Source organism: Tyto alba, unplaced genomic scaffold, assembly GCF_018691265.1.
Source record: "Tyto alba isolate M040663 unplaced genomic scaffold, T.alba_DEE_v4.0 Super-Scaffold_6, whole genome shotgun sequence".
Lineage (NCBI taxonomy): Eukaryota > Metazoa > Chordata > Aves > Strigiformes > Tytonidae > Tyto > Tyto alba.
The window spans coordinates 13122487-13150481 of record NW_024881327.1 but is presented as its reverse complement, the minus strand read 5'-3'; the positions used below and the strand labels follow the sequence as shown (position 1 = coordinate 13150481).

General features: G+C 40.7%; 1 protein-coding gene across 1 annotated transcript; it reads left to right on the top strand.

Moving 5' to 3' along the window:
• The first annotated feature begins 430 nt into the window (after positions 1–430).
• Positions 431–27782, top strand: HPGDS (hematopoietic prostaglandin D synthase). Its single transcript, XM_033004490.2, has 6 exons — positions 431–562; positions 12640–12781; positions 20388–20480; positions 23105–23214; positions 26588–26686; positions 27369–27782. The coding sequence occupies exons 1-6, from the start codon at positions 434–436 to the stop codon at positions 27531–27533; spliced, it is 738 nt and encodes a 245-aa protein (XP_032860381.2). The 5' UTR covers positions 431–433; the 3' UTR covers positions 27534–27782.
• Positions 27783–27995: the final 213 nt, after the last annotated feature.

Genomic DNA, 27995 nt, shown 5'->3' with positions numbered 1-27995 from the left:
TTTTGTCCTTTATCACAAAAACTTGGAAGTTATATTTTCTTTTTGTAGTTCTTTTTATTTCTGACTCTGTTTTAATGAGATTGCAACTGTTTAAGACATTGTTCTATAATTAGTTCAGATACTGTAGGGCTTCACATTAGTTAGAAATAATCTAAGACAACAGACATTTCTTGGCTTGCTCCACACTTTTTGCATTTTAAAAAAACACCCATCATCTGACTCAGCTCCCCAGTGTCTATTTCTTAAGTATTATTATCTTTCTTAAATGTCACTTTAAAGTATTTCTTGCCTTTGAACACAAGCTGAAAAACTCCAGTACTTAATTTGCTGTACTAGTCCAAAAAGTCACAATGCTTGTTTGTTATCTGAGGAAATGATGTGTTTGCTTTGTGTGTGTCTGTGTGTGAGAGAGAGTGTGGGGGGAGAGAGAATCATGATGGCATACTTGTCACGGGGAGTGGTTTGCATATTAATAAACAGTATATATGAGGCTTTTGCACCGAGGTTGGCACTCAAGGGACTCCTGTGCACTGAGGAAGGGACCACGTATCGCTGCACCAGAGTGAGTTCTGTTTTGGCTTTGCTTACTGCCACAGCCTGGCTCCTCTCTTTCCCCTTTCTTCTTCTAATCCTATTCTGCCCTCCCTAGGGCTACTGTTACACCAGCTGCGAGGGGTCTAGTCTTGTCAAATTATGCCAATGTAGAGCAAGTATCGAGAGCATTTAATTTTTAGAGTTTTGTCAGATTTATTCAACATGAGTCTCTGACTATTTCTACTGGCATAGAGAGGGATAACCGTGAGCTTTATGCAGCGGCTGCAAGCGTAACTCAAGTCCCCCATCTGTATACTTTTCTCGCTACTTACAGGCATCTTTAAACTGCCTGCTGTATTTAAGACATCTGTACAATCACAAGCACTGCTACAATCAGACTTCAGAAATTATGAACTGCTTTTCTAAAGGCAAAAAGATCACTAGCCTGCTGTTACAGCAAGCCCCTGTTTCTCACCAGTGCCTGATGCTGTCAGTAATGAGCTACTTTGATAATTAGGGTAAGTATCAGAGAGACACTGCCCAAAGAAAAAACAATCCCATCAGCATAGCAGCAAAAAATTGGTGTGGGAAAGCTTCTGGCATTCTGCAGGGAGTTTTCAGTAAGTGAAAACACATTTCAAAGCAATATTCTATTAGATGTAAAGTCTGACTTATATGCATTCACTTACATAAACAAGCCAAGCCTAGACTAATGTCAGAGGAATTAGATTAATATTAAGCAGCACTAACCAGTTCCTCTAGGTCGCTTTTGTGTACTACTCTCTTAGTTTTCCAAATTCGTGTCTTGAAGTTCACCAATGGAATAACATCCTCTTGTCCTAATTCCCACTATTACTCTATAGAGGAAAACGTCCCACATCTGCTTCCACTCCTTCCATTTTCCCCCTTATCAAAACTCACAGGGTTTTTTTGCTGTTCATTTTGTCTTTTACTTCAAAATGGTATTCTGAATAACTGTTCAGGATTTTTTTTTTCTTTAAATTCTAACTGCTGTCATTTGCCCATGCACATAATCCTCCTGCACTCATTTCCTCTGTTAAAAGCCATCCTTTATTCACTGCTCATTTCAAACTATCTAAGCAAACAAACTGTAGCGTTAAAGTATTTTTCATGGACTTTTATGTTCCTTAGAACTGTCTGTAAACACTGGGACTTTCATACTCAAAAGTTGCAACTTTTGTAAGGGAAAAAAAAAATAGTCACAGAGGCCTTTCTAAGTTTACTTGTGTTTATTCTTTTGTTTTCTTTAATCCAAAATAGAATCCACCTCTCCCTAAAAACGTGTACATAGTGTGAATTACTCCCTGATGCAGAAGCACGCATACCCAGACACATAATCAAATCTATCTGAATAGAAATAAGACTGAAGCTCTCCAAATTTTAAACTGAGAATGTATGCAAAGTAATTCCTAAAATTCTGGGTTTCTGCACATGAAAGCATGTTAGCCAGTCATCTTCAGTGCAGCACACTCCTGTGCCACTGACAAACATACTCTGCTGCTCTAAGGGTTTGCTCTTAACATTTCTGGTTGCCATCTGCCATGCACAACCTTCTTCTAAGAAGTTAGAAAGCAGAAGGAATTGAAGATGGCTCTCAGTTTCAAAATACCTTCGATCAAAATCTCACGGGCAAGTAATTACACTGCCTAGGAGCCACTGACATATCGCTGATGTTTGATTTGCAAGTGGCATGCCATGCCACAAAAAAGCTCTGCTTATTCACATCAGCTGAAGACTTATCATATATGCTGCAAATCTCAAACAGGTAAATTTTTCACCCTTTTGCCAGTGAGTCCAGGGGAGGCGGGGGGGGGGGGGGGGGGGGGGGGGGGGGGGTAGGGGTGTGTGTAGAGAAAGAAGGAAAAAGGGGGCAGAGAAAGAAGGGGGGGAAAGAAGAAGAATAAAAAAAAGATTCTGCCAAATCCAACATGCACATTTTAAAGTGCCCTCATTTTGAAGAAACTCAGTTATCTGCAGTCAATCTTCTACAAATCCCATAAAATAAGCTATGAATGACGTAACAATGAACTGCAAAAAGTTAAATGCTTAATTTTGCACCTCTTTAGAAGTGACATAAAACACTGCTGGAATGACTCTCTAAAGCATGAGCATGAAATGGAATAGGAGGGAAAGCAAGGACATTCAGCAATACCAGACACACATCTATGCTTTGGATTTGGGCAGCAGATGGCAAAGGGAGAAGGAAAACAAAGAAAGGTATACAGCAAGGATGATTTGAACTGTCTCACAGTCTTTCATTAGTTGATGTTTGACAACAGGAAAGAACAAATATGGGACACCAGCCTCTGTAACTGTATGCCTCAGATAAACAAGCATCTTTTTTTTGTGCAAGGAACCTGCAGCAATGAGCACTGCCCCAGAGCCAGACTCTGCCTGGTGTTTCCACGAACAAAGGTGAAATTGGCTGCAAACCGCAGCTAAAAGTACTTTCTTCTTAAGTGTAGGGACACAGAGGTTAGAGGTTTACGTACTGAGCAGTTTGTGGCTATAACTCATAGGGTCTTGGACATTTACTGCTCACAGCCAAATTTAGGTGGTCCTTAAGCTTCTGGCCAGGTGTTGTACAGGGCTGTGGGTCCACACTTGCCAGCACTGATCCTCTCAAGAAGACTGGCAATGTCCAAAGAGCCTTTTAGGGAGGCCCTGCATCTCCTCAGGCTCACTCTGGCCATGAAAACAATTTCAAAATATCTGAAAATACATGAGATCTGTGCCCCAGGCCACTGTGTTCATGCCTCCTGGGCAGGGCAGTATGTGCCAGGCACCCCAGGGCAGAGCCAGGGGCCACCAGGAATTCCTGACCAGGAGACCTGGTGGGTGGTGCTGGAGAGCTCTGCAAAGTGAATAAAACCTTGCTTGGTCTCACCTGTGCCGGCTACAGGGAACATATATCGTGCTGAGAAACCTACATAATTCTTTTTCTTTCATGCCCGTAATCTTGTTTATTTTTGGCAAATTGTGCAGCAGATTCACAACATGCAACAGTTCAAGAGCAAAGTAGTTTAGACTAGCAGGGGGAAGGATTTGGTGTTTGTACTCCCCCTTGCAGATATACACACACATATACACGTGGCTGGGATAGGAAAAATGCTTGTTTTTTTCACATCCAAGGAAAGTTGCTAGGTGGCCAAGACAGTTATTATACAAATTACTGTGCTGGACACACTTGAAAGTTCAGGAATGGACATGACATCATCCTGGCAAAAACAGCAGCTGCCTTTGGAGAGCTGACAAAAAACACTTAACACACAGCAACATGATTCACAACTGCACTCCTTGCTTTGTAGGGATATTGTGAGGGGGCGCTGGTTTATCTGAAGACTACAGAGACAGATGCAAGGCATGAATTTTACAGGAATGACTGGTGTTGGCAAGAATTAACATTATTTAGGCTTTTGCTCTACCACAAAATGCTTCAGGGAATTCTTAAAACATCTGATGAGGAAATAAAAGACTTAAATAGTCTCTCCTGAGAAACCATCCTAACCACTCCTTAGTCTGCATATTTCCTGAGATCTCTCCTCTTGCAATTTTCTTTACCGGTATTTCGTGGTCTCAGGTGTGCAATTTATTCATTTGAAGTTCATTACAGCTTGGGAGGCCGCACAAAACAATTTAAAAAGTTATTTACATAAAACTGGGGCCAAGTAGCTGCAAATCAAAAGCCTGAGGATCAGACAGAAAGCAAAATCATCACAGATGCTCAGGCCCTAAACCGAAGAGCCTGGCACACAAGGCAGGAGGAGCAGCCCAGCGAAGCCCTGTCCATCACCGCCTCTCTGCCTCCTTGTACCTGCTGACATGCAAGTGCTCCCTCATCCACTTCAGTTGAAAGGAATGGGGTGAACTCCAATTATCTGAAGTCTTATCCTTCTGACTGCAGTTGCCCGAGGGGCAGTCAGATGAAGAGCAGCAGCTGCAAAGTCAGGTTGGAGAAAACCAGTGGACCCTGGTGTCCTCCTTCAACAGCAGTCTTGACAGTTACCATCCATTCACTGTCGAGTCACATTGGACTCTCACCTTCAGAAAACCCTCTCAGAATAAGTATTTTTCTAATCCTCCACTTTCACCAAGATGTGTTTTCCCCCCCTGTGTCTTCAAAGGATTTTTCTAGAGCTCCGATTTCCCACATCAGCAAACCAAGCCTGGAGCTTCCTTGGACAGATAATTGCTTTAGGGTCTCCTACAGCCTCTTTTTTTAAACCCACATGTTGACAGATCTGACTTCCAAAATCCCTCACCCTCACAGCAGAGCTTTACTCATCAGGTCACTTATGATACTCATATCATTAGTACTCCTCAGTAATCCCACAGCAATGCCTTAAAAACTTTTCTTATGTTAAGAGGCTAATTTTCACCACAGGTTGTAAATAATGAGCACAACTGGTTAAAGACATGAAAAATTCCACCAAAATAAAAGAACAAAACAAAACAAAAAAAAACCATGTGCTTTAAGCCATGCATATATCTAATCTTGAAAATCATGCTGAGAAGTATCAGGCCACAACCAACACATTTGGGATTTGCTATTTTAAAACTCAATCCTACATCAAATTGCATAAATATTTACTTCAGATGATTTATATATTAAACAAAAAAGAGTGTGCAGATATTTTTTTTTCTCTCAAAGGTCCAGACTACTATCTGACATAGAAAAAGAAAGGATCAAATTAAAATGTTTATTTTATATAATTGGGCTGGAGCGGGAAAAGAGATCATCACTCTTCAGAAAGAGAGTTTACCTCAGACTGAGAGCTGACAGGAATTAGAATTACTTAAAACTTTTCATTTTATTCTCTGTCAAAGCAGACCTTGCTATGGAAATCTTTCACTGAAAGATTTGCAGTCTTCCATTAATCTGCCAATGTTCTTCAATCCTTCTCCCCCAAAAGAGGGGCAGAAATTTTCTTATTTTCTTTGCTAAAAAAATTAATAAAAATATCTTTTGTCAGAAAAATCCACAAATGAACAAATCATTACTATTTTTAGTTTTCAAAGGCTGAAAATATCTCTTAATCTTCTAATATTTTCTGACTCTGTGTTAAAAGCAGAAGTTTATGCCTGAGAAAAGGAGAGTGAGCGTTTTTCCTTTTTGCTCTACCATAAGAGAGGACCATCACGATTCTTCAGTTCTCTGTTTCTTAACAGGAATCCCAAAGTCATTAACTTCCCCAATCAGGGAGTACGTCACGTAAGATAACTACTTTACCCACCCCTCAGTTTTTTCCAGGGAAAAGGCAAAAGTTATTTATCTTAGTGCTACTTACATCTGGATAAACAGCTTGGATTAAGCCAGTGCTTTTTCCAGGCAGAGTCACTGACCTTTCTCACAAGTGAGGACTAACAGAAGGGAATCAACAGCCACCCCAAGGCTGGTTCTTGCTGGCATGGATGGATTTCTCACCATCAAAATCTTTTTTCTCCAAAAACAGCCAGTGTATCACTATTTCTGTTTGTAATTTCAGCTCTGAATTTAGACATGAAAAATAAACAAAGAGAGTCTTTAGAAAGAATAATTTTTCATCCTAGGGAAAAAATTTAAGGCATTTCTGCAGCAATCAATTTGACCAGCATTGTGCCCTGCTTTCCAGCTGGCTCCTGCCCTTTCAGCATTGCTCAAGCAAAAGTTAACCAAGCATGCCTTTCCCCAAACCTTTCTGACCAATAAGTTATGTTGGTTAAATAAAAAGGAAGAAATACTGGACATGGACATTTTCTCTTTCCTACCTTGCTAAAACTGCAAAGTGCATATTATAAAGTTATAGCTGTGGAAGCTTTTCTTTACTTGCCTTCTACAATAACTACTTAAGTCTTGTCTCTCTGGTTCCTTCCACTGAAAATTTAAAAAGTGAAGTCAGGAAGACTAACTTGGACAGGGAAACATTTTTTAAAACTGAGGAAGGAGAAAGCTGCTTTAATACTCAGCTCCCCAAATACAGAGATGAGGAATTTGCATCTCTGAGAAGGACAATAAGCAAGACAGACAAAACTGAACTTATATTCCTAATGTGTCTCAGGTGAAATAAAGCAGAGTAAGTATTTTACCTGGTTAAAAATCTTTATCTGTACTTCATAAAGTAACACAATTATTCTCAACCCCTAAGGACCAGAACGAAAAATCCAGGCCTCATATTTGGATAGGTCACTCCTGAGATAATAGCCTAAGGAAAAACTCTCCTTTAATATGTAAAGACTCTTTTGTCTGTATATACAAAGCAAAAAATCCCATAGACCCACCCAGCTTTTCTCCTTTCCCTTTCTAAATTGAGTTTCCTAATTGACATTAGCACCACTGGGCCCTGTGACTGGTACTAAGGAAGAAAATAAATAGTTTTCCCTCTGAAATCCCTCTGTTACCATTAATGGAAAATGCTCAGCTGATACTGGTCATAAGAACTTCAAGCTGTATATATGTGGCGTGCTACATCTATGACATCACAGAAATACATGAGTAAATATATGAATTGGCTGAAATTTCAGTGCCCCCTCCAGCTCAGTAGGATACCCAAATCAGGTTATTGGGTATGCATCTATTTCAAACCTACTCATCTAATTTACAGGGCAACTTTGCAGAAACACCTTGTAAAGAAGTAGAAACTGCTTTAAAATCAGCACTAAGAAAAACAAAACAAAACAAAAGAACGAACAGTGTCTACCAAGCTTTTCAGCTTTGGCTAGATTACTGGTTAGAGAAGGCAAAAACTCTGTTTCACACTTCATGAAGCAAGATACTTCTTGGCAGAAAGATACCCGTAGACTTATGTGAGTGGAAGCTGATTTGTTGTTGCACTTTCATCTTATAAAGTCATGAAAATGGAACTTATAATATCAACTCCAGCAACCCAAACACTCCAAACGGATATAATGGCTTAATCTTATAAGAACATAAACAGAGGTATCCACTGACTGAATCATCACTCACTACTCAGAGGGACTTTTTCACTTTCCTCATGAGACATGGCAGCACATTCCTTTCTCATGCTCTTCAGCAAGCACTGGCTTTCCCCAGGAGATCCTAAGGTCCAGCCTGCTCTTCTGGTGACTGATCACAGGCCCTGAGTTCACAAATGCAGCCCCAAGCACAGGGAGATGAATGGGGCCTCCCTCAAGGACCACATCTTGGTCTGGTCACAATTCATGTGCAGACGATGACACTAGGCAGCCAGGACCTCCAGCTTCCCCTTTTTGGCAGGCCCATGGCCAGGGCAGCGTTGTGTCGGGTGCTAGCTGTGGTGTTTTCCATAAGTGACTCCTCAATTAATGAAGGACTCTCATGTTACATAAATAGACATACAGTGCAATGCATCGTCTCTTCCAGGCACACAGCTCAAGCCCCAAATTTTTAGAAATACCCAGATGAACCTTAACCCAACCCCACTGGTTCTGCTTTTTGAAGGGAACAGTTGAGCTTTTTCAAAACCTCTAACAATGCTGAAACTTTAAGGCAAAAAAACCCTTAATTTCTCACAGGGCAAAGTACAATTTAAGGAAACTTTGCACCATGAGGTCTTTTGTCAGAATTTGGATGGATGTGAAAAAATAGCTCAACTTAGCTGGTTTCTCCCCCTCCACCAGCAGCTTGGGGGAAATCTCTCTGCTGCCTGTTGCCTCAAATATTAATAAGCTTATCCAAGATTTTTTTTTCTGAATTCGCATACTGAGTATATGCATCTAGGTTTTCATGTCTGTTTCTAGCCTGAGGAATATTTCCTTGTATTACTTTGAGGTCTGGATTTTCCAAAACCCACCAGAGTTTTGGTGTTTACTTTCATGAGGCAGAGCTCAGGCTGGGCATGCAGGACTGCACACTGGCTGGCAGAGGGAACCTGCTCTAGGTTGCGCTGAGCACACAGCTGAAATTCATCTTGAGCAGGAGAAATGCAGGCGGTGTGCTTGTGATTTACCCTTTAAAACAGAGCAGGGACACGTACACTGTCATCCAGTAAAAACAAAAGTATTGCATACCTTTCAAAGACCAGAAATGTCTGCTTCTGTGTCCTATTGGTATGTTTATACAGTTTCTGGTGTGACAGTGTTTCTTCTCTTCTGTGCCAGTGTTTCTTCTCTTCTGTGCCAGTGTTTCTTCTTTTCTATACCAGTGTTTCTTCTTTTCTGTACCAGCGCTCTCTGAAATTCAGCATTTTAGTTCTCGAAGAATGACGCTGATTATTTCCTGGGCTCCCTTTTTTCACCCTAACCTGGCATGAAGTTTTCAAACTGATTTCTTGGTCCTGCTTCAACTGGAATAAAAGCATACCAAATTAATTAGGTAATACAGTATCTCCATAAAGTCATAAATAGTTTTAAATTATTTGAAATATGGACTAAGATGTCTGAGATACTTGTAACTTCAACATGAATTTTGACTCATGAGTAATGTGGAAACCACTTTTCCACACTTTTGACCTCCTCTCAGATTTTCTGTTTGAGTTTGTCACCAAGTGGCTTCAAAAGTTCAGTTTAATCACAAGATCCATTAATCTTTTGTTTAAAGGTATGTTAAAGCCAGTTAAGCCGGCTTTAAGAAAGCCGCAGAGGAAAGCTAGAAAATCAGCTAAGTGGGTCAACAACTTTAAAGTATTAAAGCTAAATTAATAGTAAATTCAGACTAGTTGAGTTCACTGCTTTGAAAGTTGCACGTGACAAAACTGGGGCTGAAGTTTCCTCAGGTGCTGACTGTCAACATAGGGCAGGGCAGGTGTACAGATGGGACGCAGCCATGTATTCATGGCTTTAGAAACTGAAAAACCACTGCTTAGATGGCAGATTTATTGGTGGAAAGTAAATCAGCCCGCTCCTGCACTTATACACACTTGGCTTTGCAATGAACTCAGCCAGACAAATTTAATAGCGCTAGGCAGGTGGCTAAATGGTTGCAAGTCTGAGCACTAAGTTTCTCCCTCCATCAATGTCTTCTAGTGCTTTTAAGTCATGACCAAAAATAAAAAAAGAAAAATAATTTTCAAGAGTTTTAAAAATTCTCCTGTCCCCGCCAATAAAAACAAAAGTATAACATTAAAGACCCAAAATAGACCTTCTTCCCTGAAAGTGACGTTTTTCAATCATTTGATCACCTTGGGTGATTTTAAATTGTTTTAATTTGTTCCTTGTGTTCTGTTCCTTTACAAAACACACTGACAGAATGGGGTAAAGGAGGATAAGGAGAAAACCCAACAGTTTTCTTTGTATGCTTGGAAAAAGCTATTCTAAACACAACCATTTCTTTTCTTTAGAAACCTATGTGGAATTGTTTAGGAAGCGCTACTTCTGACATTTCACAGTGAATACAAATATAAAATAAAACCAACAAACGTTTACTAAAACATGCTTACAATAGATTTATAGAGGCATTTAAAATGTCAAATATTTTTTGTAAACTCCTTGTAGGGTTGTGTTTTGTTCACAGATGGGAAAAAAAATCATAAGTTTAAATGTGCATCAGCACTGCAAATATTTGATTATTTCTTACAGTGCATTCATTAGAAATCTGTTTAGCTTTGCTTTAGACAATTCAAACAATAGTTTCCACTGCTTTCTTGACAGACCAAAATATTCCACAGTCTACTACAACAGCCAGGAGGACTTCCTGGTCTTCAGCCAAAATTCCCTTTTCTTTACATCATCTCACTACTCCTGATTATACATGTCTTTGTATACAAAGTTCTCCCACAGTAAGAATCAGACTCTTTCAAAATATTCACCCCCAGAAATCTTATGCTTCACTCATCTCCAGCCTGCTCTATATGTAGCTGTCTACTGCCTTCCTCACGACTGTAACTTCAAATTTTCTAATCTTGTGCTTTAAATGCCTTCCAGTTGTCAACAACTCCCCACTAACCCAGGGCTAAGCAGGACAGGGGTAGCTGAGGTACAGGAGCCACCTGTGAGCAGTGTAGTAAGTCCAGGGCATTAGAACTACTAACGCTGTTTATGAAGAAAGCTCTGCGGACACCCCTACAGAAGGGAAGCAGACACTGGGGGTGTTGCATGTTAAAGGTCATATCCTCTCCAAATGTAAACAGAATCACTAGTATTCTCTTGACTCTAAAAAAACCCGTAAAGTAAGAATCAAGTGTTTGTTTTTTTTTTTCCCCCCCTTTTTACTCCCAAATCAAGAAGTCATGCCTAATTTGAACCTCAGATAACACATGCTCCTTTAAAAATGCCATTCCTTGCTCTCAAATAACCACACAAAATCGGAAGCAGGGACATATAGAGAAAAAAAAAGAAAAAAAAAGCTGCAATCTCATCCTCCCTTCTTACATTACCTTTGTAGACATATAATCCAAACTCATCCTGCATAAATAAATAATAAAGAATAATAATATATACTATTATTATATAAGCACAATAAAGCATAATAAGTAAGAAAACTGGGCACAACATCTGAAAATAGAGAAGCAAAGTTTTGCCACTTACCTAAAATATGCTTGAAAAATTTGGAATTCTTAAAATTTCTCTCTCTCTTGAGAAAGAAACAGTTACACCTGTAATCTACAAGCTGTGTTTGCCAAGCAGCAGACAAATGTATTTTCTGGCAATTAACACATCTAGAAAACTAATCACATCCTAATGTAACCCATTTTGCCTGAGGCTTTCCTCTTTTATATGGTGCAGAGGAGCATACTTGCTTGGCTTAAAAAAAAAAAATAACTGTAGCTGTGTCTTTGCTTTGAAGCACTTGCAGACATCTCCATTGGTAACTCTGTCTCTGCTGGGCCATCAACTGTGAAAAATACCCATTTACTAATAATGTCTTCTGGCCCTGCTGTGTGTTATAGGGGAGCAGGTAATTTTCACGATAAATTAAGCAGCCTCCACTGTGCTCATTTCCTGTGATTATTTTTGCCTTTGTTACTCTGAGGACAGAAAGTAGATGTTTTGACTTTGGAGGAGAAAGCAGCAAGGGTAATTTGTTCTTTTCAGCATGAGTTAAATGCAAGCTTTCCCAGTTTGTGAACAAAGAGCCTCTGCCTCTAAAGTGGGAGCTGATGATACATCTGCCCTGAAGTGTATGTTTTCAAAGGCAAGATGACTAAATAGGGGGTTGTTTCTATTGCCAGATTGTGTAGTAGCACTTATTCATTTAAAAAAAACAGTTCCCTTTCTTCTCTAGTACAGATGATCTGTGATACATGCTTTATTAATAACACTGGATCTGATGGATAGAAAAGAAGGGTAAATGACATGCAAGGTCTACTTTAAGGCCAAAATGTGAAACGGTTTTGCTTTAGGTGAGGAAGTGGATGGTTTTTTTAAATTTCCTTGAGCTGGTACATTTAAATCTCAGCTGAACTCATAGATCTCTCTTACTGAGATGCTATGTGTGCATAGTTTAAAAGCTTATTTTTTGGTTTAAAGTGGCCTTAGCCATTCACCTTTTCTGTACCATCCTTGTTGTGCAAACTCTGGAGTATTGTCTTTTATTGCTTGTTAGTCTGAGAAACAAACAGAGTCTTCCTGTTACATGACTTCTAACTAGAACTGAAGGGAAAAAAAAAACCTCACATGAAAACCTAATACAGTAATTTCAAGTTTTCTTATGTCTTCTTTACAAGAAAGTGAGAATTTGATGATGACTTTCTCAAAACAACAGTGTAGACTGGTTTCCATAGCAAATTTTCCTTCTAAAATAACTTGGGTTGACTGTCTATGTGACTAGGGTAATAGTTAATGAGAAAAGTCACAATAGTTTGGCAATTCTCGTGATTTGGTCTTGGATGAAAGTCTCCATAAGCAATACAGGCTGAGTCACAGGAAAAGTAAATGAAAGCTGAAAGTTCAAAATATGTCTGAAAAACGTCAAGCCATCGTTCTGGAGATACACAAGGAGGAACTGCAGGTTTAACTGTCATTGTCTACATTTGAATATTGTGGCTGACAAGTGCAGAACGAAAAGGTGTGACTAATGCAGTGATTGCAAAGTACAACACACCACGGCTTAGCATAATATGTCCTTTGCATTGTACAAGCATGTGTTTCAAAAACAAGCATATGATGTGTTTTTGTAAAAAAGGAGTCAAGTTACTCATACCAAAAGCAACACGGTGTCTTCCCTTTCAGGGATCCAGCATGCCACAGTACAAGCTGACATACTTCAATCTGCGAGGACGAGCAGAAATCAGCCGTTACCTGTTTGCCTATTCGGGCAAGAAATATGAAGACAACAGGATAGCAGCAGCAGACTGGCCCAAAATCAAACCAAGTAAGTAGCATGGGATCTTATATCCAATGCTCTGCTAGAAATGTGGTCAAAACCCAAAGCGATTGAGGTAACTATTTGTTTCATGACCAGAAACACATTTAATGCCTGGCTCTAGTGAAGCTTATGGGAATTTATTGACTAGACAGTCAAAACATCATTCCTGATGCTCACACAGAATTCTGGTTGGAAATCTTCAGACTGTCTAAAATGACTGACCAGCTGTCATCCAGCTGGGCTTTTACTCCTTATCAATTCACTTCAGCTTTTGTCTGCTTGAAGCTGACCAGGTGTGTGATAATCTTCCCAGCTTCTTTGGAGGTTTTGGTCTCAAAAACCACACTGCATCCTTCACCCCAGTTTTAGAAAGCCAAATCGGAAATAAATGTCAAGGATACTGCTTTGCAACCAGAAATGTCTTCAGAGAAAGAAGGTGATGAGAGAGAACAAAAGAAATCGGTTGATACAGTAAAGAGAAAACAAAAGAATAAGAAGAGTGCTAAAATATCATTGTTCCTAAGAACAGCCCTTCTGAGAGTACTCTTCAGGCTACAATACTCCATTTCATGTTTTTTAGTTACAAGGAACCTCTTTCCAGCTATTAAAACTTATTTCTTAAAAAGTTTGTTATTTCTCTTCATGAACCTTAGTTCAAATGAAACAAATCTTGAGTTTGGAGACTGGGGATATGAAATCAGAAATATCTGTGTCTTCATTTCATGGGTTTGGCCTGTGTTTTTCTACTTTGCATGTCTTGAATGAAGAATAATACTTTAATTTGGGGAAAATACACAACTAATGGACAATGTGATTTCCATTGATCAAGCAATGTTTCTTGGTATGCTTTCGCACCATTTAAGAAGACCAGCCAGCAAGCTACCAAATTCTTGTAGGGTCCAGTAAAATTTGATCTTTCCCATAACATTCTCAGGGACTTGAATGACAAGTACTCAAGCATTACTGATGTCCAAGTGCCAACTGAAGCCCATCTGTGGCACTCAAATCTAGACAACACTAGCTAACAACCCACAGAAAGCACCGAAAAAGGGATATTTTCACTTAGGGATAGCTGACTTCAAAAACCTTCTCTTTTTAAGATCTTAAACCCGTTGACCATGTGATACAGCTTATATATCTCCCACTGCAGTTCTCAGGGAAGCAGGGCAGAAGCTAAACATGAGACTGAGAATTCAGAGGAATAGAGGAAAGCTCTGCATAGGATTTTTTCATACTTAACTACACATATATTCACATGTACACACACCCACTTATGTCCTGAAATAAAGTTCAGAGTATATTAGCAAAGTATAATTCTATGCAGAGTTTTTCATACTGATTTTTAAGTAAGACAAATTAAAAAGACAAAGCATAAGTAGTGACTTAGGCTACAGAGGCATTCATATCTCAGGACAAGATCTATCAGCCAATGTTGATGATGTCCCCAGTGTCCAAGCCAGCACAAGCAGCAATGAAGGAAAATCCTTCCCATGCCTTTACTTCAGTGCTCACATCATGAATTTCCCGGTGAACCTTTACATGTACGGTACTTGTTCACCACAGCATATGCCCAGCTGCAACACAGTTACCACTGAAACACTGGGAGAAGAGGCATCCTAGAAATCCTAAGCCATACAGTTTTTAGTTCTATCTACTTCATTAACCAATGTTGGTTAAGTCATTTAACTTTTGGATATCTTTGTTTCTCTTTCCATATCATAAAAAGTTTGTTAACAGGTTTACCAAGGGTTAATTAACATTTTTAATTTTCTCCTCATAATGGCCTTTCATAGCAGCCTCTACGATGATTGATGTCTAGATGAATTTCCAAAGCAGTTAAGAAGTTTAGTAAAACGTGGGAGCTGCTGAGTTGTAATGGCTACAACACTAAAGCTGGGCTGAAGTTAAATCAGAGCACCATTCTGGTCATCCTTTTCTAGAAAATATGGATTCTGGATGCCTCCCAGCTCCAGGCCAATCACTTCCCAGGGAGCTTGCTCCTCTGTCAGCCTTACAAAAAAAATGTATCTTTCATATACTACTTATTGGAAGATACAAATTATCTCATATTTTTTCCTCATGATCCAATTTAAATATGAATGGAAAGGAAAAGAAGTTACAGTTAGCTTTCAAGGCAAAGGAAAATTTATTTTGACAGAGATATTGTAGTAAGAAGCGTGGCGGTGACATTTATTTTCCTCCATCTTTGTCCAATCCAGCTGCCTTACTATGGCATTCAATCTAAGCTTCTTGAGAGCAAAACTATTAATTATTCAGGTTTTGAGGAACAATCAAATGCTTAAACACAGAAGTTAAGATGAGTGGAAAAGGAAGAAAAAGCTAAGGAGCACAGCGCTAAGCTCTGTTTTCTCCACGCCAGCAGCCAGCCAGACTAGCTGCCGGGCTTGGACAAAACTGAACTCAACTCAATGCTGTGTTCGCCCTCCCTGTCCTTGACAGAGAAACAGGCCCACATGAACACCATCCAGTGTCATGCCCAGGAGGAAGAGAGACTTGTTCATGGTCACAGGGAAGGCCTGAACACTAGTGAGAACCTATAGGCTTGCCAGGATGGGAATAGTTACCCCAAGCCCTTAGGGACTTCATGGGATGGACACCATTTATACAGATGTCCTTGCTTTTAACACACTTCAGGCCTCATCTCCCCTGCTTAGTATCCAGCAGAGACTACATAAACACCACAGTTCTAGTCACAAAAGCCAAGCAAAATTAAAGTATGTGTAAAAAGGAACTCATCCAGCTCCTAAACACTGCATAGAAAGTTCCTAAAATGAGAAAAGACTGCAGATCATTTTGATGACTTACACTCACCCTCTGTCAAAGTTTTCTTCGTGGGGTGTGTAAAGTCTGTGCAGATTTCATTGCAGCGTGCAATGTTGAAGATGAATAACCAAGATAATAGGAAAAGCAAGAATTTGCTGAAGAAATTTCAATTTAAAGAAGGCTACAGGATTCGTTATCTAAACAGCATGCTTTTTAAAAACCCTGTTCCTCTTTTTAGTGAGCATTCAGTCTAAATCTGGAAATCAACACAAGTGTTCATAGCACCTTCTACTTCAGATGAGCAACAGCAAGCAGAAACTAAAAGGGAAAGGTCATATATTTTGTGCATTCCTGAGAAATGATGCTGTTTGTACAATGACGGCAACAGATTTTACTAGTTTTCCTTCTTAAAATGGATTTACTCAAGTGGGAGTCGGAAACTTCGCAAGACAACATTGTTTTGAAAAACATGGAAAGGACATCCATCTGGATACACAAGAGTATAAACTGACGTAAGTACGAAGCAGCCCCCTAACCAATCAAGGTTAAAGAAAAAACAGCAAAGTGACATGCACATCCTTCCAGTCTGCACTACTTGAGCTTAACTGTTCATTCACTATTGCTCTCTGACGCATATTGTTTCACGATTTGCCCCCACAACCCTCATTCTACCCAAATGAGATCCCTCTCACACTCCAGCTTCATGGGCCACCTCTTTCGCTTGCTCATCTAATGTAGGAGCCTGGCAGGAACCAACCTACATGCTTTGTTCATCTGGAGTTGCACAAGCCATGCCTTTCACCGAAAATGTGTAAAAATTAGCAGTTTTAATTCAATGCTTATAGACATGGCACACTTGAACATCCCCAAGGGTTCCTTAAATGGGCGTTGTCAACAAGCAGAGCTAGGGCCAAAAGCACCACAGGAGGCTCAAAGCACGCCACAGCAGCTCATTATCCATCCATGAGTCTAAAGGTAAAACCGCTTCAATTCATGTATAGACAGATGGTTTTCCATTGTAGTTTGGAGCCCCTGAGTAGGTGGCCTGGCTGTGGTTTTTGCTGCGCTTTATAAAATGGGCTACAGGGCAAGGTGTCTCAAGGCCACATCAAGGTCATTTGTCAAACCTTGACCTTGCCTCCAGCAATCAAACTGCGCCCGCTCAGTGTGAAGGTTCTTCACATTCTTCCTTAGGATGAACTGCGTGACACAAACCCACCCTCCTCCACTTGGAAAAGGAAGTCTTCAGTTCTTACAGGGAACACATTCCTGCCCACAACAGCCAAACTTACCTACACAATCAATCTCCTGGTTTTGCTATGAATATATCAATATAGGAAATTGTTCTTTTAAGTTACAAGAGCCAAAAGATACTTCACTGCAGGTTACTAAAAACTTTGGTCATGTTGCAAGAGTTTTGGATAATAATGTTTCAAAAGCAAAGAGATTTTCCTTTTTCCCTAATCTTTTCCAGACTGAAAATGCAACTTCATAAGCAATTATACATTTTTCCTCTAATACAGAGGAAATGTACTATAAATATTTTCTGCCCCTTGACTGCTCTTTGCTATTCTATTAATCTGTAAAGCAGCCTGGATATCTGCCATACTTTCTGGTGTGCAAGAATAGCATGCCCTGCACCCAGGAAGAAATAACAGATTTTTACAGCCATCTACACGGCAAAAATGTGCTTTCTTCAAATCTCTCAGAATTGCATTCATTTACAGCTTATTAACTCAATACTCACCAGAAGTCAGTGTACAATCATATACATACATTTCATCAGCAAGAAAAAAAAAAAAAAAATCTATGTTTACATTCACCTTTTTTTTTTTTTCCTTTTTTTAATAAGAAAAAATCAAATGGCATTTTGAACACACAAGAAAGGAAGAAACATCTCCCATTTGCCATCTGTTATATTTTAAAGAGTCTATTGTTTAGTAATGATGGCAACCGATATGCTGCCTCTCTTTTTAAAAAAAAAAAGCAAAAACCAAAAACCACCAAATCCAAGATTCATTATAGATCAAAGCATAATGTGTTTGGATATTTAAGATGCTCGGGACAACGTGCAATAAAATTTGCTCTCATTTATTAATTTTATACTTGCATAATGAATGATGCAAGTGTATGAATATTTTTATTGCATACAAAACTGTATTTGTATATTTTTAATTGTAAACTCAGGTTCTTTTCCAGGAAAGAATAACCAGATCTTAATGAAAATCGTTCAGCACTGAGGACAAAGCAGTTTGTAGGCATTATTCATGATCTCAAGGAATGAAAAGCAATTCCCCTGAATCTTATGGACTGCTAGGAAAAAAGAAAAGCGAATCCAGAAATGGGCAGATTCCTGAAAACAGAACATGAAATTACTATCACTCTGCCACCTAGCTGCCTTTCACACCTTAATCTGTGTTTCTCAACTATCAGAAAGATGCGTCCCTCCCTTTTGCTTTAATCAAGGGTTTCTTGAAAAAAAAAAAAAATCTATACAAACAAACCATTTTTCGTTTTCCTTGTAGTGATCGATGAAGTGAAATGTCTGTCAAAGATGTGGCTTTTAGACTTTCCCCCATATGTAAACACAGTGGAAAATGGTCTGTTCAGTTTATGATGAAGCAATTGTCGTTTCCCAACCTGAGCAGTGATCATCGCGTTTTGACAGTTATTGCTACAGCGTCTGGCTTAGTCACTTTGACCTAGCCAAGACTGCATCAGCCCAGTGGTATTCCTACTGGGGCCTCCGAAAAAGGCTGGTTAACTCCTTCAGGGGCAGCAGTTAGTTACTGCTCCTCAGCTGGCTGCACCTCCCTGCCAGGCACTTGTGTACAGCCGTTTGGGGCCGGGGGGACCTGAAGATGGCTGTAGGCTGACCACGCTGGCACGTCCAGCGGTCACGCAGGCTCTCACCCCCTCTACTCACGCTTGCTTGAAAGATGTGCTGGTATCCTGCATAAGCAAACGTTATTTCACAGCTCTGTGGCTTTGGAGGCAGTGGTGCTCAGGGCACTCTGCACCGTTAATCCACAGCGCAGAAACAAGGCTCTTCTCATTTTCACAACCAGAAAGCTTTTCAGTTTAGCATTTGGGGAGGCATCTTTTCCTCTCTGGATTCTCAATGAAGCAATAGATGGACTTGCCAGGACCTTGCTGCTCTCTGGATAATAAACATATGAAGTCTTCTGTACAATAAGTCTATTATTGTTTCAGTAACAACTAGTAGTGCATGCTTTCTCCCTGGGGTACAGCAGCTAGTGCTCTTTCAGATCTCTTGTTTCTGCTAGTCATCAGCATCAAAATGCATACTGGCTTCACAGTGTGCTGAACTCGGAGAAAAAGGAAAAGGGTATAATGAGTACTGTGTTCAGATGCAGAGAAAACATGCATAGAGGAGTCCTGGATGTCTTGTGCAGCTGCCCAATTAATTTTGTTGATAGAGATTTGACATCTAAGATCCCATACCTAATGGAATTCACATACTTTTATGCTAAACCACAGAGCTACGTGGCAGTGTTTATCGTTGATGAAGTTGCCTTGGTAAAGAGGTCACAAATGCATGGGGTTTCATCGTTTTTCCCTTTTCATTAGGAACTAAAACACCTCATGGAATACAAATGTCATTCCAGCTGTCCTATAAATACAGTTTTCCTGGGTTTGAAAGCACCTTGCATGTTTGAAGAGCCAATGTTCTCACTTTTCTGCTACTGCCCTTTTACATTACAAGACAGACTTAAAATTGGCATATATCTTATTTACATAAAGTGTAATCCAGATGAAAAAAATTGGGTACAAAGCATTTGGCTATGACCAGCACTTGCAATCACGTACTTGGAATTTATGAAATAGCATCCTCTGAAATGCAGAGATTTAAAGTTTCTCTGGTGAACAGCACCGAGTTCCCACAAGCAGATTATCAGTGCCCTAAACTCAACAGTTTTTCCCAGCTTAAGCTTTACTCTGAGGTTCCAGCCCCGTTTGATATCATGCCAGCAGCTTCTCCAAAACATGGCAAAACAACAGTCCAAGTTTTCATGTAAGTTATGCTACTAAAAAATAGTAACTGGAAGATAAGATTGATTTCTTACCTCAAACTCTCTTACAGATATCCATGACACCTGTTACGGGGTGTTCTATATAGGGGAAGTTAGTCTTCCCCTATTCTTAAGGTCTGGAGGCTCCTTCCCCATGACTGACAGAATTTCTTTTTGAATGCAAGTCGAATAAATTTGAGTATCTTCTTAACATTTGCAGTTCATTGTGAAAGTTATAACAGTCGTCACCAAGAGACAAATAAGTGAAACATCACAGTATAAGTTCTGAAATACAGAATCACTGCTTCTGAGTTTAAAACAAGTGTAAATGAAAAAGCACTTTTGTAGTCTTTACCCAAGCTCTTACTTCATACTTCAACTGGATCCTGCACTACAAAATCTTCAGTACTACTTTGCTTAACCTTGGCAGTCTCCTGGGGAGGAAAAAGTAAGGAAAAAGCAAGATTCCACTGAAAAGTTTCCCTGCAAAAAGAATTCAGGGTCTGTAGGAACACATTCAGGCTTTACAGCACAAGGCTAGGAAATAGGAAATACAATACCTGGTTTCTACACTATAGCTGCCTTCTTGCAGTGCAATCTGGTTATACCTTTAAACTTTTTTTTTTTTTTTTCAGTCCACGCATTTCCCTACAGAAATACTGCGAAACTCTTAATTACTATAACACCACATGCCTCTGAGTGGTAAAAGTGCAACTATTACAGACTCCCACTGTTAAGGGCTAAGATTTAACTTTTGGTTGGTTTTAATTTTTTTTTTTTTTGCCCCCCTCAAGCTATCCCGTTCGGCAAAATCCCCATTCTGGAAGTGGACGGAGTTACCATTCACCAGAGCTTGGCAATAGCAAGATACCTTGCCAGAGAATCAGGTAACACATATTTGGCTATTTTCGTGCTCTGTTCTGAACCCACCTTTAAGGCTCAGGAAAAATACATCCACAGCAAAAATAGAAACAAACCAACAGCTTGGCAAGCCCAGCCAACCAGAAGTCAGCACCAGTGTAGCAATACTGGCACTAGTGCTTTTCCCAGGCACAAACAGCTAATAGTTACCAGTCTCTTCTTGCATCTGTAGTTTGTCTGCCAGTGCCAAGTGCTGACCACAGAAACACAGCATACCATATAGGATGCCATTCTATGCGATGCAATTAGAGGTGCCACTCACAGAGCAGTGGATTTAAAAAGCACCGAGCAGCACTGTGTGGTGGTATGCCTGTGTTCAGTGGCCTTCCTTACTGTAATTTAGCACCAATTTTGCTCGCTGGATTGGGGCTGCTGTGGCAATCCCAATGAGATCTTGGGCTACATCCCCTGTGGTTCCAAGATCAGAAAGAAGAAACAGAGCAAGTACATCCACAAGGATGATGTACAACAGGGTTTAGGGTTTCACTCAAATGTCACATAAAGAACAAATAAAAGACAAAAAAAAAAACATTCAAAGTAACAGCCTGTAGTGTGAAACGCTATGATGTTCAGAGCTGAAGTCACATGGCTGAGCTCCATATTTGCGCTTTAAGTGTGTACACCTAAAAGAAAAGTGTGAAATAATTCCCCCCCTCCTTACATCTGATTGAGTTTCCCCTCTGCACACAATATCTGGAGTTTGGGCCGACTTCTCCAACCAATAAACTTTAGTCACCTGTCGCTGCACGACAGAAAGTGTGTACCTGTGGCTTCCCTAAGGCTCTTGGGGCAGCTTCTTCTGGAGCTAAACTTTGAGTTTCCAGGCTAACTAGAGAGATGACCAGAAGGAAGAGGTTTTGGAAGCATGAGAAATTATAACAGTCAGCAGGTCGAGCACTCTGAAGCAGATCTAGGCAACAATTCTGAGCTGGCAGAGAGATTAGATCGGATGGTGACATCACTTACATCTTTAAACGCTTACATGACAAGGAAATACTCAACTGGTTAAAGTGATATAAGACTTAGTAATGCAAGTAATCTAAGAGAGTAGCCAGAGCTTGCTTTAGGTCAGCAAACTGCCATTCAAAAACATCTGCAAAACTGGTCTGGCTGAAGGCAGACGTGTTCGTGGTATGATAAACATCAATGAATTAAAGAGGGGGGGCTAGGAAGCAAGTACTATCCTACTGTTGTACACTCTGAGAAGAGACATGTAACCTGCCTTTCAAAATATTTCACATATTCCAAATGAGGAAACAAGCAGAAGCGCAGAGCGTTATTCTTCAAGGCACTAGCACAATGTATTTTCAAGCATATCTGCAATGCTGTGATCCTGCCAATTTCCTCCATCCTTGATATAATCTGCTACTTGCAAGAGAAGTATGGTAATGAAAAACGATGAGAAAGCCTGCCTTCCACCCACGCTGCCTCCCTCCCTGCCCCTTGTCAGGAGGCTGATCTGGAGCTGTGCTCCTTTTACACTCTAAAGTTCTGATTCAGGCATTCTCCTGACAATTTTCCATCAGCTTGCAACAGCCCCAAAGGCTAGGGTTCTAGGGCACACCCAGACCATGCTGTTCTCCTTTTGAGTTAGTCACACTGTCAGATACAGCAGGAAAAAGAGCATGAATGGAAGGGGAAAAAGTATTTTCACCTTCATAGTCAAAACTTGATAGTTCTGCCATTAAGCCTGCACACGTGTCATTAATCCTTTAAAATTAAGAAATCGCATTTTTAGGTGCCCGTCACCAACAACTCTTTACTGAAAGCTCAGAGAACTTGATGTCCAAAAGGAGAGGTGCACCCCTCGGCTTCAAAAGCATAAAGTTTCAGCAAGGGAAATGACTTGGCAGAAGAAGGGCATATGGTTTATGGGAAAAACAGAACTTCCAGGTGAGGCTTGAAGAACAGAGAAGAAGATAAGGATGACCTGAACCCGCAAAGAGGGGAAAGTATGAACGCAGGTCTGTGAAACATGAGCAAGGGCAAAAAGCAGTAGCGTTAAGAAGACTGCAGGGGGAAGGAAAGCAGATTTACAAACATGACAAAGTTTGGCTAAGGTGCCCGATTAAAACAAAGTAATCAAAAGCAAGCAGGATGTCACAAAAAGGTTATAAATGGGGCTGAATGGGCAGGAGAGGGGGAAAGAGAAGCAGACTTCCACAGAAGCACTTCTGGAGATTGGGTTGACCGAGATGGAGAGATCACGAGATAGAGAAGAACACTGAAAGCTGAGATAGGGAAAGATTAACAGGAAGGAATTAGTGCTGGCCTTCACTGAACATGATAGGATGGTGGAAGGCAGGGAGAAGGATAAAGAAGCAGTAGGCAGGCTGTGGGCTCAGGTGGTGGAAAGGACAACTCACTACATCAGATGGCTGTATGGGGTTGGAGGTGGGAAAAAGCAAAGGTGGGTGCAATAGCACCTGGATGCAAAGACTCAAACGCATGTTGTCAGCATCAAAAAAAGCTCTGGAGAGCATGTATTTTTATGGAAATGTTCACAAAGAACAGAGTTTACCTTTCGGGGTATCAACAAACCCCTGCTGATGCTGTCTCTAACCTGCATTCACATGCTTGCTTCCCACAGGGCTGGCAGGTCAGACGCCTGTGGAACAGGCACTAGCTGATGCCATTGTGGACACCATAGATGATTTCATGACGCTGTTCCCTTGGGCAGAAAAGAACCAGGATGTGAGAGTAAGACAATCACTAATTTAAACAAAGATAGCACTTAAGTCATGACCCCACCTGAGCATCTTCTCTGGAGAAACTGCCCTGTGTCAACCCCTGGGTCCATCACCTCACCTCAGCAAGGCTGAGCTGGAAGAGCCCTGTGGGTCTTCCTTGAGGCTAATCCAGCCAAGGTCTTCTGCTCCCTCCCACCTCATCCTTCACCAGATATTTTTTCATCTTGAATCAAGGATGCTATATGTGCATACATCAAACTGTTCTTCAAAGGGGAAAGACAGGACATTTCCACCCCAGCAGCACTGTGCAATACCTGTATCTGGTCACAGACTAAGCTCAAATCTTTTTCTGCTAACTCAACAAGATTAACCGCCTCATTCCATCTTCTTTTTGCGCTTCTGCGTCTTGATTTCTTCTTGGTTTTTAGTAAGTGCCAATCTTGGATAACATCAGCTGCCAGGGACAAAAGCTTTTCAGTTACCAGAGTGGTGTAAGCCAGCGGGTGCTGCTAAAGAGAGGAGGTAGCACATCCCTCACTGTCACTGCAGATGTGCTCTTCAGACCCCTGCAGCCCCACCTCGGTCCTTTGTGGTGCTTCTGCAAATACTGACACCAGGCTGACGGGCTGCCATAGCTACTTTAATGCACAGTTACGGGCAAGTCCTACAGCATTTGTTTGTGGGGGTTTTTTGTGTGTGTTTGTTGTTTGGTTGGTTGTTGTTGGTTTTGGGGTTGGTTTGTTTGTTTGGGGGTTTGTTTTTTTGTTTTGTTGTTGTGTGGGTTTGGTTTTTTTTTTTGGCATCCATCCAGTCCCTCTCACAGAAGCCCCAAATTCAAGCATGCAGATCAGCTGCTGGGAGAAGAGGGTGATGGATGAGTTAACTCCAGCCTTACAATGGCTCCATGCAGCTCTGACTCAAGCAGATGACCTGACCCTTCTAGGGAAATGATAGTATAACAACAGATTTCACTATTAACTCCCAGTACAGCTACCTTTCACTTATTCAAAGGTAACATTTCAGATCAGCTAGGGTATCTTATAGAAACTACAGAGTATAAAACGTTGCCCCAAACCAACTAAATAATGAAGCAGTACAAGAGTGCTCTGAAATCTTGCAGGGGAAAATCTGAAAATTTATTTGGAGGTCTTATTATGCAGAAGTATAAATTATTTAATTTCCTGAAGTTTCCTAATTTGGGGAGGGGATGTTGAGTCATGATTTTTAGTCATTTGGGCACAGCCACACTGTTGCTAACGTGTCCGTGTGGAAGCAGCACTACCATGCCTTCACAGGGAAACTCCCACAGTAACGCCTGCGTGTGTTCCGGCTCGTACTCAAGCACTTCTCCAAAATGAGGACCCAGATCGTGTCACCGCTGATTAATTTAAAAGGGAAGAGAGAGTTCACAGGCAACCCTTATATGCCTGTTCGCACGTATGCATGCAAGGGAGTGTTTTGGGGCCAAAGAAGATGGAGAAATTTTACTTTCTGGGACTCTCTAACACTCTTCTGACTGTTAGCTGTTCTCCCTCTCTCCTCCTGGGTCCACTGCCACCACCTTGTGGTAGAAGAGGCATCTCATGGTCTCACAAGGCCAGATGTAAGTGATTTACACACAGTGAAGTCAAAAAAACTCCCTCAGGCCTGCCAAGTGACTACAGAACACACATCCCTCAGAGAAAGACGGAAGATGGGTTATGCTACCTAGCGAGCAGCAAAAGAAAACCAAAGCAAGGTAAAAGGATCAGAGGTCTAAGCTGCTCATGGAAGCTCCCTCTGTGTCAGGCACAGACTCTCCCTTCACCCTACACCCCCCCCCCCCCCCCCCCCCCCCCGAAAAATAGCTGGCGTTACAACAGCTTTGTCATGCATTGCTGGAGAGTTTCAGGGTTGAGACAAGTAGGTTGTGCCACTCCAGAAAGTGGATCCTGGTCACGTCCCCACCAGCTCCACGAGTTGACTGTGTACTTGGGGGAGGTCATTGCCGCCGTGATCACACAACAGGGCGCCGGGGGAGCATGGGATCTTACCTGAAAAAATGAAATGCTACATCACCGGGTACAAATATGAAATTTCTTGACTGGAAACCCGGCTGTCACTTGCAGTCACCACATTCAGTCATTAAGCTCTTAATGGACAGCAGAAAACTATTGTCACATCTGACCAAATCTGCAGAAAACCTAACTTTATTTCAGCCTGTATTTTGGGGACTATTTAGGCTGCTGCCTCTTCTAAATTTTATTCTTTTTTTCATTAACCTAGATTTCAAAGCTGTTGAAATAATTCCATTCCTGTACAGCAGTGCTTATTTAACCAAGCCCAAGTATGTTCCTCCAAACTGAAGCCAAGCACATTAACTGCACAAACTGTGCCACATGGGTCAGACTAGATGTTCCCAGCAGTTTTCAATCTCAGTTGATTCCGTGCAGGCCAGAAGAGAAAACCAGAAACCGTTTCCCTCTCCTAAGGAAACGGTTAACCCTTTAAAAGCAGGCTTAAAACTTTCTGCTCTGGATAACCACCACCATACACAACCTCATCCTTCATCCATTAACATACCAAGGCCCATACCCTTCAGCCTTTGAAAACATATTTTAGTCACCTCAAATCTCATTGCTGTAGAGACAAAAAAGCAGAACAACCTGCTAACATAAAAGTTCAAAGACAAATCCTGCAGAATCTCAAAACTCAGGTTCCACATCTCGCACAAGAAGGGCTGGTAAGGAAATATAACTGACCAGCATCTGACTGACAGCACAAAGACTGAACTTAAGGGATTCTGGAAATTTGAGACTCTGTACACTAGAAAACATAACATCCAAAAGAGCCCTCCAAAAAAATGACCGTGAGACACTGGGAATGTATTTTATAGATGGATTCTTCCCAAATCCAAGGCAGGGCTCCTGTCGTGCTGTGGCTGGGTGGCTGTTAGCACAAACAAGCAGCATCACCCCACACACCATGTCTCAGCACCTAGCTCTCAGGTGCTCACCAAGGGAGCATTTGGCATAAGTCATGGCTCACTGAGCCACGAAATGCCATGTTTTGGGCACCTAACTCTCTTCATGGGTAATTACCTCAGCTTTCCTATATTCTAAAGTGCCTGTTCGCATGTATCCAAATGACAGCTACTTCTGCATTTCTTTACTTACCTTAAATCCTTGCTGCTTGCTGTATTAATCCTGACTTGGATGTTAACACGTCTTCTTCCAAAGGGAACTGAGAGTACTCTAAAGTTTGGGTGAGACCAATGATTTCAGCATCACCTTTTTCAGATTTCAGCTTTCTTTTTCACAAGTAAGAAATCCTCAAAAATTCAATTTTGCTGACTGCTGTGCTTACAAATTGGTGTGTATCTTTATGTTTCTTTCTTCCCCCAGAAACAAGCATTTGATGATATCCTCACCAACAAAGCACCTGAGTTACTGAAAGATCTGGATACTTTCTTAGGGGATAACAACTGGCTGGTAGGGAAGTCTGTAAGTATAATTTTTATTTCTCCCATTCCAATCAGGTCGCCAGAGAAATAAAATCCTTGAGTATTCTTGAATTTCATGAAAGTCCATGAAACAACTCTCCTCACTCGTTTAACTCTTTGTTCTTACCAATACACAATTGGTCACTCAATTGTGAAGTGAAGATTGTTTTCCATACTACTAGCAAAATGGGGCAAACCAGGACTAGGATCTGAGTTTTCTAAACCAGTTCAGAAAGAAGTATGTTGACACAGAACATTAAAAATACTTTTGTACTAGTCAATACAGATGAGATTTCTCTAGAACTCTGCTTATAATCACTAATGAATTTATAGGAAAATGTGAAAAAAACCCTCTGAACATGTAATCCCTTTTTTTATCCAAAACTATTTGGAAACTGATTAAAACACTTTTCTACAGTAGTTTCCGCAGGAAAGATTAATATTACAATGCAAGTAGTTGTTGTAGCAAGGGCTTTATTTAACCAATTTTTACTTAAGTCAAGCCTTGCGTTACAACCTAATTACTAGCTCTGTAATTATAGGCTTTAAATAAAAAACTAAAAAAAACTTACAGAAAACAGATCAGTTCATGCTTCATTTCTGCAATTTGCTGAGAATACTAGTAGTCCCTGCTTTTGAGATGGCCAACTAATATTTATTGCTTTCTGTCTCATTTCCACCAGGTAACATGGGCTGATTTCTACTGGGATGTGTGCAGTACGACACTTCTGTCCTGTAAACCTGACCTGGCAGACAACTACCCCAGGCTTTTGGCTCTCAGAGACAGAGTGGAAGCACTGCCAGCTATTGCAGCCTGGATCCAGAAAAGACCGAAGACTACCATGTAGATCAGCTGTTCAGACTGGAAAAAAACAAATGCATGTTTAGTTTTCAACATGAAAAGTGTCCTAAGTTATTAATTTTAGAATAATTTAAATTAATTTCAGATGTGTATGCTATACCAATTAAAAATCTATCACTTTTATCCATTTGTAGGAGAGAATCTAAAAAGCTGATTTAGTAGAGTAGAGCCTGAGGGAGAGGTGTGATTTCAACCACATTCCCCCCACTACTAATAAAGTGCTTGATCAACCTAATTAACCTTCTGTGGGCTCTCAAAGGGAAGAGAGATGAATAAATCTTCTGGGAGAGATGAAATCTCAACAACAGTTTACTGAAGATATTCAATCTGGAGGAAAGCAGGCTAATTAACAGAGAGGATAAACCTATGGGAGGACTAAGGACACTAAGCAAAAAATGTGAAGAAAAAAAGACCCACCTAGTCAACAAACTTCAAGCTTTTCAATCAC

Excerpts from the sequence above, each read along its gene's own strand:
- HPGDS (XM_033004490.2), top strand. The coding sequence starts at position 434 with ATGATGGCATACTTGTCACGGGGAGTGGTTTGCATATTAATAAACAGT. Across the intron at positions 12,782-20,387 it reads CTGGCCCAAAATCAAACCAA|CTATCCCGTTCGGCAAAATC; the intron begins GTAAGTAGCATG and ends GCCCCCCTCAAG. Across the intron at positions 23,215-26,587 it reads AAAAGAACCAGGATGTGAGA|AAACAAGCATTTGATGATAT; the intron begins GTAAGACAATCA and ends TTCTTCCCCCAG.